The 16,228-nt window shown below is 37.2% G+C and overlaps 1 protein-coding gene across 2 annotated transcripts in view; it reads right to left on the reverse strand.

Moving 5' to 3' along the window:
- The window catches only part of BEND5 (BEN domain containing 5), a gene marked incomplete at its 5' end in the record, with an annotated part of 895,229 nt that overhangs the window by 744,457 nt on the left and 134,544 nt on the right, over positions 1–16,228 (reverse strand). For both annotated transcript variants that reach the window (XM_083359611.1, XM_083359610.1), the window contains one exon: positions 3,741–3,835. In XM_083359611.1, the coding sequence (XP_083215737.1) occupies positions 3,741–3,835 (95 nt within the window). The remainder of the gene's footprint in view (positions 1–3,740; positions 3,836–16,228) is intronic.

Genomic DNA, 16,228 nt, shown 5'->3' on the forward strand with positions numbered 1-16,228 from the left:
TTTTAGTTTCTGGATCTATTTTGGGATCCAAACAGAACTGCCCTGGAACAAACTAAAACCTGGCTTGGATCTTGTGAGCTCAGAATATTGCGGTCACTGATGTTTGTCCTGATAACCATAGTGAATCACATAATTGTGCACAGAAAGGAAACCCATTTCTGAAGCAAGTCATTATTACAGGGAGTTATCTATAGTTCTCTGCTCCTTTTTTGTATCTCAAAATATAAAGTACTACTGCTATTAAGATATTTGTCTATTACAATGATTATTCCATAAGGAAAAGCAACTATTCTATAGGTGCTAGTTAGAGTTCTTCATATGATCTCTGTTGGGATAATTTAAATGATAAGTAGCCAGTTGTTGCTTTTGAAAAACAAGCACAACTTGAAGGCTAATGTCTCTACTGAGAAAAACTCTTACTGAATATAAAGTTATAGTGCCTAGGGTTGATATTTGCTGACTTTAGAAAACATTTCCCACTGAACAAGTCATTTTTACTTCACTTTTTAAAATTTGCAAAACCTTGTAGAATCATGGGGATGGCAATGCAGATGTGCACGAGCATATCAGTAGTCTACTGTGGTTTGTGCTATACAAAAAAAGAATAATACTTAAGATGGTTTCCAAAATTCAGAAATCTTGTTGCAATTACAAATGTAGCCCCAACCTTTTCCAAAGTTCAAGAATAGCTTATCATAAATTCACTACTAGAAAACGCTTCTTCCTAAGATAAGCAAGCTACCGGTACTCCTTGACTTACACCAGTTCATGTAGTGACCATTCAAAGTTACAACGGCACTGAAAAAAGTGACCTATGACCATTTTTTATACTTATGACTGTTGCAACATCCCTGTGGTCATCTGATTTACATTCAGGTGCTTGACAACTGGTTCCTATATTTATGACAGTTGCAGTGTCCTGGGATCATGTGATTATCTTTTGCGATGGTCCGACAGGCAAAATCAATGGGGAAGCCAGATTCACTTAATAACTGTGTTACTAATTTAATATCTACAGTGATTCACTTAACAAATGTAGCAAGAAAAGTCGTAAAATGGGATAAAATTCACTTAACAAATTTCTCACTTAGCAACATAAATTCTGGGCTCAGTGGTGGCCATAAGTCGAGGACTACCTGCATTTTCATTAAGAGAGAAGTGGAAATCTGGTGATGGGGAAGACTGGGTTCGGTGATGAGAATACATTCTTATTGATCAGTATCAATAGTGCCATGTTAATCCTGTTACACCAGGAATGGCTTGGTTACCATAACATTTCCAAGTGCAATTCAGGATACTGATTGCTCAGATACCCAATGGCTTAAGGACGCAGTACTTAAAAGGCTGACTTTTCCAGATAAAGGTCCTTGACTGCTTAAGGTCCTTATCTCTAAGGAGTTGCAACACAAGGAGGCCCAATGGTGTCATTCTGTCTAAGCTTCCCTATTATGGAATACCTTACTCTCCAAAACTAGAGTGGCCCCCAGTCTTATGGCCTTCCAGAAAGTTGTAGAGCAGCTCAGGACAGCCTTTTGAAATTTAATCTGGAGTCGCTGATATCAGACTCAATTTACTGTATTATTATATTGTTGTACATTTTACTGTATTGATTGGAATCTGGTTGCATGAACATCAGCCTAGCACTGAAAAAGAAGATGGGGTGAGAGACAAACTCAATATTGCCCTGCTTTAACACTCTGTGATACACTATGTTTGAAATATTTCCAAAGTTAATCAATACATGCCAACAAATGTAATTGAATTTTGAATAGAATTAATGACTGGCAAGTAAAGGAACTCTTGGTTCCTCTGTTATGCTCTGGTTGCTCTTATGGTGATCACTGATCTGAACCTAAGTAAGTGGTAGAGAAGTTAAAGCCATCTCTGCCAGACACCTAGTTGGATCCAACTAAGGGACTGATGCCTCTATGCAGATTAGTAAAAAGCAGGACACTTTGATCCCAATGCATTTAAGTATCCATTTATAGTTGAGTATGTGTCACTATAGCTATCTTTTATTTTTTAAAAAGCAGAGTATTTTGCCTAAATTAATTTTATAAATAAAAGTGTATTTAAATAATATGTAAATAATGCAGACTAGTCACAAGATAAGGACCAATAATGGTTTGGAAACGAGAAAATCAGTGTGTAGATACAATACTCTTAATGACAAAAACATTGTTCATCTGAAATTTTTCTAAGCAATAAATGAAAAAAAAAGCTGCTCATTAACTATGACTGCTTGGTTTCTATTACAGAATGATTTCTTCTTCAGGGATGTGTATCAATTTCCTGAAAGAAAAATGTATGTTTGGATACAACTGCAGAAGCTCAATAAATAAAATTATCTATGATATCGAAACAGGACACTGCTAGGCAGGATAAACACCTATACGTTATCCTAAGTTTTTAAATGAAAAAGTGAGATATAGTAAAGTATACAAACAAACATAAAGAGTGATAAAGTTACTATGGAAAGTAAATGTTTTCTTAACATTTAATGGAGCATAACTTTTCTGGTGCAAAGATAAAAACCTGTATGATGCGTCAATAATATATATTACATTCCACCAAGCACAATGGCCAAAAACTATTTTTATGTATTTAGTTTTATATTTTTATTCTACTTTACTTATTTGTTTTATTTTCACTTTCAATATTTTAAATCCTCTGTTATTTGATGTAATAATTAGTCTGAATAATAGGGTGTTTCTACTGCTTTTACTTATACTTACTGGATAAATAGGAGGAAAATAAAATGAAAAGTGCCTATCGTTGGCATGGAATTTCTGCCTCATTTGTTTGTTGTTTTCAAAAATATATTCTGGTATACATATGAACAACTTGCAAATACATGTTACTGAACAAAAGATGTAAGAATGTCACTTTTAAATATACTGGAAAAGGCTGAGTTTTCATTTCCTAGTTTCAGGGTCTTTTCCACATGGTTTATATAGATTTATATTTCCATATGGAACCACATAAAAAGCATTAATAAGGAATATTCAGTGAATTCTAAAGTTAATTGGGAAATATTAAGACGTGCTATAGGAACAGAGAGGTCACAACGTGACACACATTTGCTTAATATTATCTATGCGTAATTGGGCTTGAAACTGTCTCATACAAGTTCTGAGTAAACAGAAGGGAATAACATTTCACATACCTGCAGCTGTAACAACATACTGATTGATACAACAAATCACAAACATTGTTTCATAGGGGAATAAAACAAAACAAAATTGCTAACTGTATCCAAATAGACCAGGTAATATAGCTTTGGGTTCTCATTCTCAATACAAACAGACTGATTTAAGAATATGTTACGATCTATTTCTCTTGCTTTATTTTGCCATGTGTAAAAGAACTTAACGTCTACCACAAAGTTCTATTTATCATTTGAATTGCCCTATATAAGCATAGTAAAAAAAATGGTTAACATTACAGTGATCCATCCTTTAGCATTCAATTGAGCTGGCTATCCAGTGAAATGCTAGGAAAATGTGACAGGGAGCTCACTCATCCTTGCTAGAGCCAAATATTAACACTGACTCATTCACAAGGTTAGTGAACCATACTATCAGGACAAATGCTGCTTTAGAAGGAAAACAGTGAAGTACATATAAAGAGAATAAAGATGACCAGATCTTAACAAACCCCACAAAGAAAAAGGAATGATTCCAAAATATCATAGCCAAAGGTTGCTCCGTAAAGACAATATTCATTAAGTGTTAACTTACCATTTAGCCCTGCTTGTGGACTTTACCATTGGAGCCATTCCATCTCGATAGAGGCTCTTTGTTTTACTGAAGTTGACAATATTGAAAATTACCCTCTGAAAGACACAATATAAGAAGAGAATCTCAGCTGTATTGTAAATGTATCTATATACATCCACACAGGTTTCTAATGTTAAATCTTTATAATTGAATGGTGCATAGCTTAAAACACAGACAATAAAGAAACCGTTTACAAAATCTCTCCAGGCCTGTACATTTAACATTTCCAGCATTCTTCTTAGAGTACTTTTTCTATTGTATCTAAACTGTCTGCCCAAGGATTGAAAAACATTTTGTAGTTAAGTGAGCAATTACTTAAGATGACAATGGTTCCACGTAGGAATCTTTCAAACTGCCTAGGATTGTTAGAAAATTCTGCTGTGGTCTGCATTTGACAGTTGCTGTTTGCATTCCACTAGTAACCATTCCAGTGGGACACAGAAAGGAGAAGAAAATGAAGGCAAAGAGGATGGTGAGCAAAACTACAAAAATAGAACATATATTACTACTAAACCTCTAGTGCATTATTCACCAGAAACAAGATATATTAAAGAAAAGTCATGGGAGCATGTTTTGAATCTACCACATAATGAAAACACCGAGTGGATAGGCCCAGTGCTTTCTGTCTAATAAGGCCCCACAGACTACGACAAAAACAGCATAATGTTCTGATTCAAAACATGCATAATTATGCAATTACTGAATACATGATATAAACTAAGAACTGCTAACACATTTGAGTAAGTAATCATTTGGAGAAATAGTTTAGTTTAATAAGAAATGAACAAATTCATGTTGCCTAATGACAACTGCTAAATCAGAGATATAACAACGCACATTAAATTAACGATAAACAAATCTTAGTAACTGGGTGAGACAATGCAGGCAGTTGAATGGGATAGGTAAAAAATGGCTGATGTCTTGGCTTATTTTGCATAGTAGGGAGACAACGTTGATTCTAGTGATTTTTCAGTGATTTCCAAACACTGAAATGATTAATTAGTATCTAACAAACTATCTGGAGGAGAAAGGTATGTTATTTCTAATTATGGATTTTGTGTGAGAGAGAATTTTACCCTTTTTCTGATCAAACTAGATTTCAGAATAGCAGAGTATTATTTTTATATAATATAAATATTTTAAATAATATTTTTCATATCATATAATTATTATGTATTTCACATCCTCCAAAACAGCAATATGGCAATTATGATGTTTATAATCAAATTGATTCCAAACTGAGGAGAAGAAGAGTCCCTGGGAGGAAGACTACTGTTTTAATTTGGCTTATGTTTGTAAATGGACCTTTAGTAACAGCAAAGGGGTTAGTTAAACTTTATGTTATTCCTCAGTAAATTGGATAGGAGGACAGGATTTTCAACCAGTGACTTTAGTGCTTGGATACAATTATGCATCTTTTAGAAACAAATATGAGAAAGTTTTGCAATGTATGGCAGTGAAACTTGGACCATAAAAAAGGCTGAGTGCCAAAGAATTGAGGCCCTTGAACTCTGGTGCTGGAGAAGACTCCTGCGAGTCCCTTGGACTGCAAGGCGATCAAACCGGTCAGTCCTAGTGGAGATCAACCCTGACTGCTCTTTAGAAGTCCAGATCCTGAAGCTAAAACTCAAATACTTTGGCCACCTAATGAGAAGGAAGGACTCACTGGAGAAGAGCCTAATGCTGGGAAAGATTGAAGGCAATAGAGAATGAGGTGGCTGGATGGAGTCACTGAAGCAGTAGGCGTGAGCTTAAATGGACTCCAGAAGATGGTAGAGGACAGGAAGACCTGGAGGAACGTTGTCCATGGGGTCGCGATGGGTCGGACACGACTTTGCAGCTAACAACAACAACAACAATGAGAAAGTTTCTAATTCTGCTAAATGTAAAGTGACTAATAAAAGACAGCTGGCAGAGACTGAAAATAGTCCCATCTCAATCAAGCGTTCCTTCTCTTCTACTAATAATTTGGGTAAATGTAATCAACTAGGTAAAGCAGAGTATTATGTATTTAAAACTGTATAATGCGACATTTTCAGCACTTTCATAGTGCAGTTAGCAAAATGCTGCAGTCCCTTCGATAAGCTATGCACCACCTGAAATTCTTTTATAAAAGTGATTAACTTTATCAAACTATGCCACAGGATTAATGGAGCATAGAAACCTGAGGCTCTAAAATATTAAACTATGGAATATTCTCAGTGGAAGTTGAAATCTGTTATGTAGCCCATCCAGTGAAGTGTATAAAATTTAATAACTTCAGTACATACCTTAACCAGAAACCTAAGCAGCCTGCTCACTTCATCTCTGGAAGTGAAATAGTGCCATACAATGTTGTGATACAGTAAACAAACATTTGCTGAACAGGTAAAGAAACATGCTGGTATATACTCTGTGTGCATATACATATCTATATGCTGTTAATTTTCTTTTAAAGATCGCTACTGCCTTTGTTGAAGTCTTGTTCTAGGACAGAACTTCCTTGCCACCATGGCTGCTTCCCAAGTGCAAGAATAGACAGAATAACAGAATGGGAAGGGACCTTGGAGGTCTTCTAGTCCAACCGCCTGCTCAGGCAGGAAACCCTATAACATTTCAGAAAAATGGTTGTTCAATCTCTTTTTATTCACAACTTCTGTTCCACTGATTAATTGTTCTGTCAGGAAATTTCTCCTTAGTAGTTCTAGGTTGCTTCTCTATTTGATTAGTTTCAATCTATTGCTTCTTGTCCTGCCTTCAGGTACTTTGGAGAATAGCTTGACCCCCTCTTCTTTGTGGCAGCCCCTGAGATATTGGAACACTGTTATCATGTCACCCCTCGTCCTTCTCTTCATTAAACTAGACATACCGAATTCCAGCAACTGTTCTTTCTATGTTTTAGCTTCCAGTCCCCTGATCACCTTTGTTGCTGTTCTCTGCACTTTCTAGAGTCTCAACATATTTTTACATTGCAGTGGACAAAACTGGATGCAGTATTCCCAGTGTGGTCTTATGAAGGTATTATAAAGTGGTATTAACACTTCACATGATTTTAATTCTGTCCCTCTGTTAATGCAGCCTAGAACTGTGTTGGCTTTTTTTTGGCAGCTGCAGCACACTGCTGGCTCATATTTAAGTGAGATCCCTCTCACAGTTGCTACTATTGAGCAAGGTATCACCTATGCTATACCTGTGCATTTGGCTTTTCTTGCCTAAATGTAGAACCTTACTTTTTTCATCATTAAATTTCATTTTGTTAGTTAGCGTCCAATGTTCAAGTCTGTCACAATCCTTCTGTATCTTAAACCTATCTTCTGGAGTGTTGGCTATTCCTCCCAGCTTGGCATCATCTGCAGATTTGAGGAGTTCCCCATTTATCCCCTCATCCAAATAACTGATGAAGATGTTGAAAAGTACTGCCCATCATTCTTCTTCTATCACCAGCCCATTGCTGATAGACCCCAAGCCAGTGTTCGCCAACTTTCATTCAAAACTGGTGTTCTCCAACCCAAGTACATCATTAAAGGCTCATCAAAGTGGATAATCTCCAGCATTTTATTGCATTCTAGAAGTAACCCAGTTCACACTGGTTGTACTGCCTGTGCAACCCCACTTATTCCAGCAGTTAATACATAACAAATATAATAATAATATAATATAATATAATATAATATAATATAATATAATATAATATAATATAATATAATATAATATAATATAATATAATATAATATTATATTATAATATAATATAATATAATATAATATAATATAATATAATATAATATAATATAATATAATATAATATAATATAATATAATATAATATAATATAATATAATATAATAATATAATACAGTAGTTCAGTATTTAGGATTTTCAGATATAGAACTTTAAAACTCCTGTCTGTAATCCTAAGAGACTATTACCACTATGTGTACATCTATTAAGCTAGATTGCCAGAAATGCTAGTTGTCACTGCTTATACTCTGCTGACTATACAAAAACATTTCACATTTCTGAACTTTCTATTTAAAGCTTATAAAGTCGTTGTGTTGAATTTTTTTTAGTTTAAAAATACTGACTATATTTAAAATTTAATGTTTTCCCATGGAATACATTATCATTTTTTAGTTTAAATACTTTCAGCATGTAGTTGTCTCCTATCTATTTACAAATATTAATGGCTCATTTACTATTAACAAAGGAAAATATTTTATCAGTTGTGGAGGGAATTGTATGGAAGCTGATATGTTACAGGAGCATCTGTGCCTTGTTATGTACAAGTTACTAAAGCACTGAATAGCTACAGAACTCATTTAATAAAGCAACAGAAAAGTAAAATACACAGATTTCTGCATTATCTAAACTTCCTTTTAAATCTGCTTTGAGAGAACAATCCTATAGATTTACTTCTGTCAATGAGGAATTACATTATGAGAGGAAAAAATACTATCAAAGATGTCAAAGACTAAGATGAAGAACAATGGATATTTTTAAACCATTACTCTTTTAATTTCTATAGATCAATTCTCAAATCTACCAGATTTGCTTGAATAGTCAAATGAAAAGTAATATGTCTATTATATAGGTGCTTTTTATGGCCCAAATGTACTTCTAATGGCATCAGTCTAAGAACCATTATCATACATGATGAACATGTGAAAAAGCAAAAAAAAAGTATAAATAACAACAAATTTTAAATATTAATATCTATATGAAACCAAAGCTTTTTGCATCATGACTTATGGACACCCAATTAGAAAGATCCCACAGAAGACTGATTTTATATATAGCAATGAGGCTATGATATGTAGAAAGATGGAAAATCTGGAAAGTAACCACAATGGAGAAGTGGACTTTGAAGATGACAGAATTTGCAGAAATAGTAAAATGTATTTGTTTGATTAGAGACAAAACAGTAAGTACTTTTGGAAGCTTGGAAACCTTTTATGGACTTTTTGTTGAAAATGGTAAAAAATGAACAGGTGATTTCTGGTCTTGCTAATTAAAAGGGTTGATTGGGGAAGAAGATAAATATATTTGAAAAACAAGAAAAAAGTAAAAAAAAGTTATTGATCCATTAGTGGAAGAAAGTAGCAAGAAAGTGACAAGCAACAGGGAGAAAGCATAACTGCTTAACTCATTTTTTGCATCCGTCTTTACACAAAGGGAATAAACAGTCTAACTTATCAAAAACTGTACCATAAAAAACAGATTAGAAACACAAGTTAAAATAGGCAAGAAAACAATAAGTGAGCACCTGTCTACCTTAAATGAGTTCAAATCATCAGGACAAGATGGACTACACCCCAAGGTTCTGAAGGAACTAGCAGACGTGATCTCAGAACCACTGACGGGTGTCAAACTTGCTGCGTCATGTGAAGTGTCATTATGTATCATGACTTTTTTCACATTGCCAGAGATGGGATGGGCGCGACCTGCGCGACCTCCGCAACCGGCCCACGGGCCGGCAGTTTACCACCCCTCAGCTAAGGAATTTCTTCAAACCATTGTGATAGTCAGTGAAATATGGGCTCATCATTATGGCCAAGAAACAAATCGTTCAGCCATGACATATCATCACAAAGCTTCATCTGCAGGGGGGAAAAAAACAAACCCAGGATTTGACAGGAAAACTCAGGGCTACACTGATGCTATTGATATGGATTTCCTTTATATGACACCATTGTCAACTTAGAGTGCTACACTGCAACATTCAAAGTTTTCAAACAATGATTAAGCAGAGTTCAAAAGCATAAGAAGGAAACGTTGTGGCAACCCCTAGGCCTTATGACTCACAAGCCCCTCCAAAAGCAATGGCAAAGTTGGATCTCATGGTTGTGTCCCTTTGAATATTTTTAGAGGGGAAATATTTTTTGTATATTTTGACGATAACTGCACAATCCTTAATACAAAAAGGCTTAGTGAAAAAAAAACCTCCCAGAATGTATAATATATATTCTAGAGTGGCAACAGATATTGTGATATGTTACAAGCATACAGTAGTTATACTTTAAGTATAGCCATGCATTAAACTTCTGTTTCCATATAATTAGAGATAGTCTCTCTGTTTAGGCATCCATATTCTGCTCAATCAATATTACAGCTGCAGGTGGATAGCAACAGCTGGCTGCTTTAGAAGTTTACTTGCACAAATCTGCTGCTATCTTACATCCTCAAGAGGAAGCAGCTGGGACTGCTTTCATGCTTAATGATAAATATTATTATGCAGGGAGAAGCAACACTATAAACTTTAATAAAAAATTGCCACTAATTCAAGTATTTAATGCTTCCTTGAAAACTGGGTACTCAGTAGGATCCTATTTTTCATGTAGCTATAGACAAGAACTTTTATTGTATGGAAGAGAGTTTCATTGCGATCTTTTCCTTGGTTATTCTGCTGCTTGGTTAGATAAACACCTTGCTATAAAGTCAAAAGCCAAAAGTATGGTACATTTAACACATTATTTCTAATTTTTTCTAACAATTCCATTTACCTGAACAACCAGTTCTATTATGTGATGCAGGCCTCGGCTTCCGATGCCTAGAATGGACTTCCAGAAGTGGCATCAAGTGGCATCCTCCAGGCCTCCTCCTCACTTAACAACAGAAATTTTAAGTTCAGTTTTGTCATAAGTCAAGGACTAACTGCACTTCCTCACTTTGTCATTGCAGGAAGATGGAGAGCTATTTTCCTTACCCTACCTCTAGAGCAGACATGTCAAACTCGGGGCGTCATGTGATGTTGCACGATGTATTGGAGCTTTTTTCCCCATTCTGGCAATGGGGTGGGCGCAGTTTCCTCATGACACATCCGTCCCGCGGGCCGGCAGTTTGACACTCCTGCTCTAGAGCAATGTTTCTCAACCTCAGTGCTGGCTCTTGGCTGTGTTGAAGTTGAAGTTCATATATCTTAAAGTTTTTGAAATTGAGAAACACTATTCTAGAGCAATGGTACCCACCTGTCCACTGGTACCCACCTGCCTATTATTTACCACCTCAATATGGCCAATAGTGGGAACACCTTCTTCCTAACTATACTCTCCAGCTTAGCTAAATCAGTTATGGAGGTTGCACACTCCATACAACATGTGCTGTAAAGATGGAGGCAGTGGTAGTAGGCAAGGAATCCAAAATCCATGTACAATAGAGAACCACTTGTCAATTCATGCCATTATCTACCAGTCCAGAAAGTAAAGCACTGTTTATTAAAAATATTCTTTCCTTTGGGCAGCAAAGTTAGTCTTTATATGTAGACTGGAAAAGTACATAAAGCTGGCAAATTCAGAGTTGTACATGTGCATTGCTATTTTTCATGCATAAGTATTAATTTAAAGAATACAAACACAAGATTGATTTGGATTAATTTGTTAAGTGTTTATATGTCATCTGTACATGATTCTGGGTCCTGGAGAAGAAGAGGTAAGCTTCAATCTATATTTCAAACTGAATCTTCAATTTCAAACGACATTCTTTCCCCCATTCAGAAATTGTCCCTGTAAGGGACAATTTAATTTGAAAAGTTCCAACGAGCTGTGCTTAAAATAAAATATGGTTTACATTTTATCTACAGCTCTAGTTCCATCCTGACATTTAAAGGATTATTTCTTTTCACACTACCTCTCCTGCCTTTCTAGCTGTTGACAAAAACATTAATGTTCAAATTCCCTGCTGTGTCTCATTAAGCCTTGGTCAAAATTTTACTAATTTATTTCTATTGCATAATTACAATTTCTCTATTCATTTTTGGTTGAATTCTTTACATAGAAAGTACTAATGAAAAGGCTAAAAGTTAAAATGAATATTATCTACTCACAAAAGTAATCTTGCATTATTAATAATTTGACCACATTCCAACTTTTCAAAGAGCAGTTAAGAGGAAAAGAATGATTTTGATCTTCACCTCTCCAAGCTAGAGGGTTTTCTAAAAATGCTTCCCTGCTCTTAAATTAATTTTCATTTCACAAATTCAACCTGCTTAGAGGATCAGAGAAAATGCAGCATTTACTAAGTAACAATATGCATAGCAGCTCCAATCTCCTTTCACAGGAAAGGGAGATCTAGCTTTACATCTGGATTACATATATCTTCATCATGCTATTCCCTTTTAGAATAAGCCACCAAAGGCATTACGTAGGGATGGCTGTATTTCTTAGCTCTTCAGAAACTTAATATCATTATTCCAAAATTGACTTCATTGGTAGAAGGCTCAAGGATACGATTCAGCAAGATTATGCTCTATTTTGGGGACAAGAATGAAATAAAGTATAAACATGTTTGTCCATTGCAATACACATAAACTGAAGCCCTTTCTGTATACTCCTGGGTTGAAATTCTAGGGTTTTGTCCTCCTACCATTCTGAGTCAATTGATGATCACTGTCCTGATGGGTTTATAATTGGAAAAAGACTCTATTTAGTTTTTTTTTCTTTTAATGAAGATTAGGAATCTAGTCTCAAAGCCTCAAAAATAAGAAACATACTTCACAGATGTTAATTATTTGTGCCTAGAGCTACTCTGAGAATCTGTCAGTTTTTCATCTTTATTAATGCAACATACAATGTACTTTTCAATTATGGAGACTGTTAGGATAAAAATGTTTTTCTCCTTTTTTTCAACAATAATAAATATAAGCCAAACTAAAACTGCTGTTACTCTGAAAGTATAAAAACCATGTTCGTTAATAATATTTTAGAAACATACTTAGAATCTAAGTGAAAGCCGGTGCAGCACACATAGCAGTAGGAAACAGAATTAGTAATAACACATAGACTTATATACCGCTTCACAGCCTCTCTAAGCGGTTTACAGAGTCAGCATATTGCCAACAATCTGGGTCCTCATTTTACTGACCTCAGAAGGATGGAAGGCTGAGTCAACCTTGATCTGGTGAGACTCAAACTGCCAAACTGCTGGCAGACAGGAGTCAGCAGAAGTAGCCTGCAGTACTGCATTCTAACCACTGCGCCACCAGGGTGCACCCATTTAGAGTTAATGATGGAAAATCACTAGATCTGTGAGGAAGGGGTCCTAAAACCCACAGCCACTTAATCTTCTCAAGATTCAGACAAAACTTTCATGCCCAGATGCCACAGCCATTAGGCAGTGGAGAGCACTTCAAATCTTCATTTGGATGGCCTAGAGCAGTGGTAGCGAACCTATGGCACACGTGCCAGAGGTGGCACTCAGACCCCTATTTGTGGGCACGTGTGTCATGTCCCGGAGATGGCAACCGTCCCTCTTCAACCAGCTGCCCGAGATCCCACATGGCTGGTTGCATCCCGGCACAGCTGGTTTCCCTCCTCCCCTGCCCCGTCCCTCCTGGTCTTGCATGCTCTCCTTTTCCTGGGCATAACCCACTGCATTGCCTCCTCAGCTGTCGGCTAGCTGTCCAGAGTGCGCTGGTTGAGGAGCTGTCAGGCTGTGGCTTTGACGGACACCGTCGACCCCCATGCGCTCGCTGGCCTCTGTGTGTGAGGGCTGATGGTGTCAGGCAGTACCTCACCTTGCCTTGCCCCACAGCAATTGGCATACCCACCCTGCCTCACCCCACAGGACGAGCCTGTGGCCATCCACCCCACCTGCCAGAGAACCCGTGGATCTCCCCCAACCCTGCCTGGCCCCCACAGGCATCCTTCCCCACAAGCAACACTGAGGTGACCACACCCACTTTGGCCACACCCATCCAGTCTGCCATGACCACCACAGTCATGCCCACCCAGTGGGCCACGTCCCAGCTGGCACCCGGCGATAAATAAGTGGGTTTTGGGTTGCAGTTTGGGCACTCGGTCTCTAAAAGGTTCGCCATCACTGGCCTAGAGCAGTGATAATACATACTTGCATGCTGACTGATAACATTGCCAGAAGAGAGCTGAGTCCTATAGTAGCCCACAGAGCCAGTGCCTAGGGCTGGATCTCTCTCCCTGACACATCTAGCCTCGGATGAAATAGGAGAACCATTAAAGAATGCTTCTCACTCCCATCTCCCTTAACCAGCTTAGAATGATACCATGATCAGTGGCAACATGAACAGTGGCAACATGATCAGAATAGATACACATGACCAGAAAAGGTAATCTACAAGTATAATAAATATCATCTCAGTGATATATCCCAATCTGAAATATGCTTCCTCCAGAACTATTTGAAATGGCAGGCTTATCACCTTCTCAACAGCCTCACCCCAAAAGGGAAGACTGGAGGCTGGACAAAAATTCTTGAGGAGTGAACCACCATCTATTTAAAAACAGGTGGATCCACTCATTCCTGCATTTACCACTGTGGGAGATGAAAATATAGTCCCCTCCTCATATAACGAGTCTGGAACAAACCTGTGATAGGCCCCACAGTAGTGATTTAAAACAAAGCTCTGACTTGAACTTTATATTATTTCACAATACGAACATACTATTTGTAATCTGCTGAGCTTTGTGCAATATGAAATTGCAAAGTAGATAGGTCTATGTATATTTGGAACCTGAGTATTATAACTGTGGGAGAAATAGGGAACTGAAAGTAGCTAATGGATGCAGGTTCCAATGTACACGGGTATATTTGGAAAGTTATGTTCAGCAGAAAGTATATGTGGAAAGTAGGTCAGCAAAAGTCAGTGGACCATCTGACTAGAGTCTTAGAACAAGAAAGGATATAAAAGGTTGGGACTGGACCTGATTGATTTGCCATTGGCCTATAGCTGTCCTATTGGAATTTGCTATAACCATTTGGCCCTCATTGCAATGGGTTATTAATGTACGTGATGACGTGTTATTATGCTTGCTATGTTCCAAATTATTAGAAAAATAAACTCTGAATCTTAAAGTAAGAATTATTGGTTTTCGTTGCTGTCTCTTGTCTTTTCCATTGGGTTTTTTCCACAACACCACAGCTTGAACCCACCCATGTGTCACTTTCCAAAAGGCCATAACCAACTAGGAGAGAAACAGATCTTATACAAAGTTGCCACTGTCCATTGTCCACGTCCATTTTCTCAGGAATACCCAACTCCACCCGAATCACCTCCACTACCAACACAGTTGGATTTTAACTCTGAGAAGATATAAGTAACTATCTATCAGATGTTTGGAGTAATTCTCCCAACAATTCTGCAAGGGATCAAGTCACCCCAGAAAGGATCAAATCACCATGAAAAAGATTAATGAGTGGCTATCTGCAGATACAATAAGGGCAGAAAAATAGAAACCACCCTTATTACTGTTCAGGTAGATTGTTATCTGTGTTCAGTTCGAACTTACTCTTTGTTTTCCTGCTTCCAGGCATCTCTCATGCTACTTAACCTTTTGGTCTCCTCTGTAAACCAAGGGGCCTTTGGAATCCATGCCAACAGAAAGTCTACACAGACCAATAAGATCTAAGGCTGTGGTTGCCTATTCATTTTAAGCAGCAACTAAGGCTTCAGTCAAATTCAGTAACTGAATTACACAAATAGGGCTTTACATAAGGTTGTCTTTGGAGTTGACTTCAGCAAACCAGATGATGCCCTAAGCCCTTTTTTGGAAGTCCCAGAATGGACCACTAGAAGTGTGTGGACGCCACTTCTACAAGTCCGTTCTGAGCCAGGGAGGACTTCCAGAAGTGGCATCCATGCACTTCGAGTGAGTGGTTCTGGCCCTGAGAGGCCTCTCCAGCTTAGAACGGATTTCCGTAAGCGGCATCCACATACTTCCAGTGGGCAGTTCTAGGCCTGGCAGGCCTCTCTGGCTCAGAACAGACTTCCAGAAGTGGCGTCCATGCAGAGAACCGGTTGTTCAGGTATTTGAATCCCACCACTGATTTTAATTCAGTGTAATTGCAAAGGCATCTTACGTTAACCATGCCATACTTGGTATATAGCAGTTAGTAGAATAACTAATTGAACTATTATTTTTAAGAGTCTGAGTACATATTTTAGTTTTTTTAGAAAGAAATCCAAATGCATCAATTTCAATACTGAACTGACTGATCAAACACTAATATACACACGCTCCTAAAGAACACTACATTGCATAGGTATTTCTACTGTAACGAAGAACAAAACCAATTCAGTTGTCTTTGCTTTTTCACCCCTTGGGATGACCTTTCACAATAAGAATTGTCAGTGCCTTATTTATAATGGCAGATCTCAAGTTTGATTCTGGCAGGTTCTGATCACTTTATAGCCCAAAAGCTTTTGAATACAGAAGAATCTGATGCCTATTTGGCATCCTGTTGTGTGTTTAAACCTCAAAAGCAACTTGCAGTCCCAGAAGTGAATTGCTGAGGTGGTGTAAACAAAATACAAATGTCACAAAATGATGAATATCTCATACAAAATATCTTTGTCAAAAAGATGACATCTCAGCAATCCCTGAAAGATATCTGTAAGAGATTCATGCTCTGAAAATAACAAACAAGTAAGAAATATCAATAATTCAGATTATTTGTTCATGAAACACACAAAGATGCACAAAAAGAATCAAATATTAATTATTTA

This window comes from Vipera ursinii, assembly GCF_947247035.1.
Source record: "Vipera ursinii genome assembly, chromosome: 3".
NCBI lineage: Eukaryota > Metazoa > Chordata > Lepidosauria > Squamata > Viperidae > Vipera > Vipera ursinii.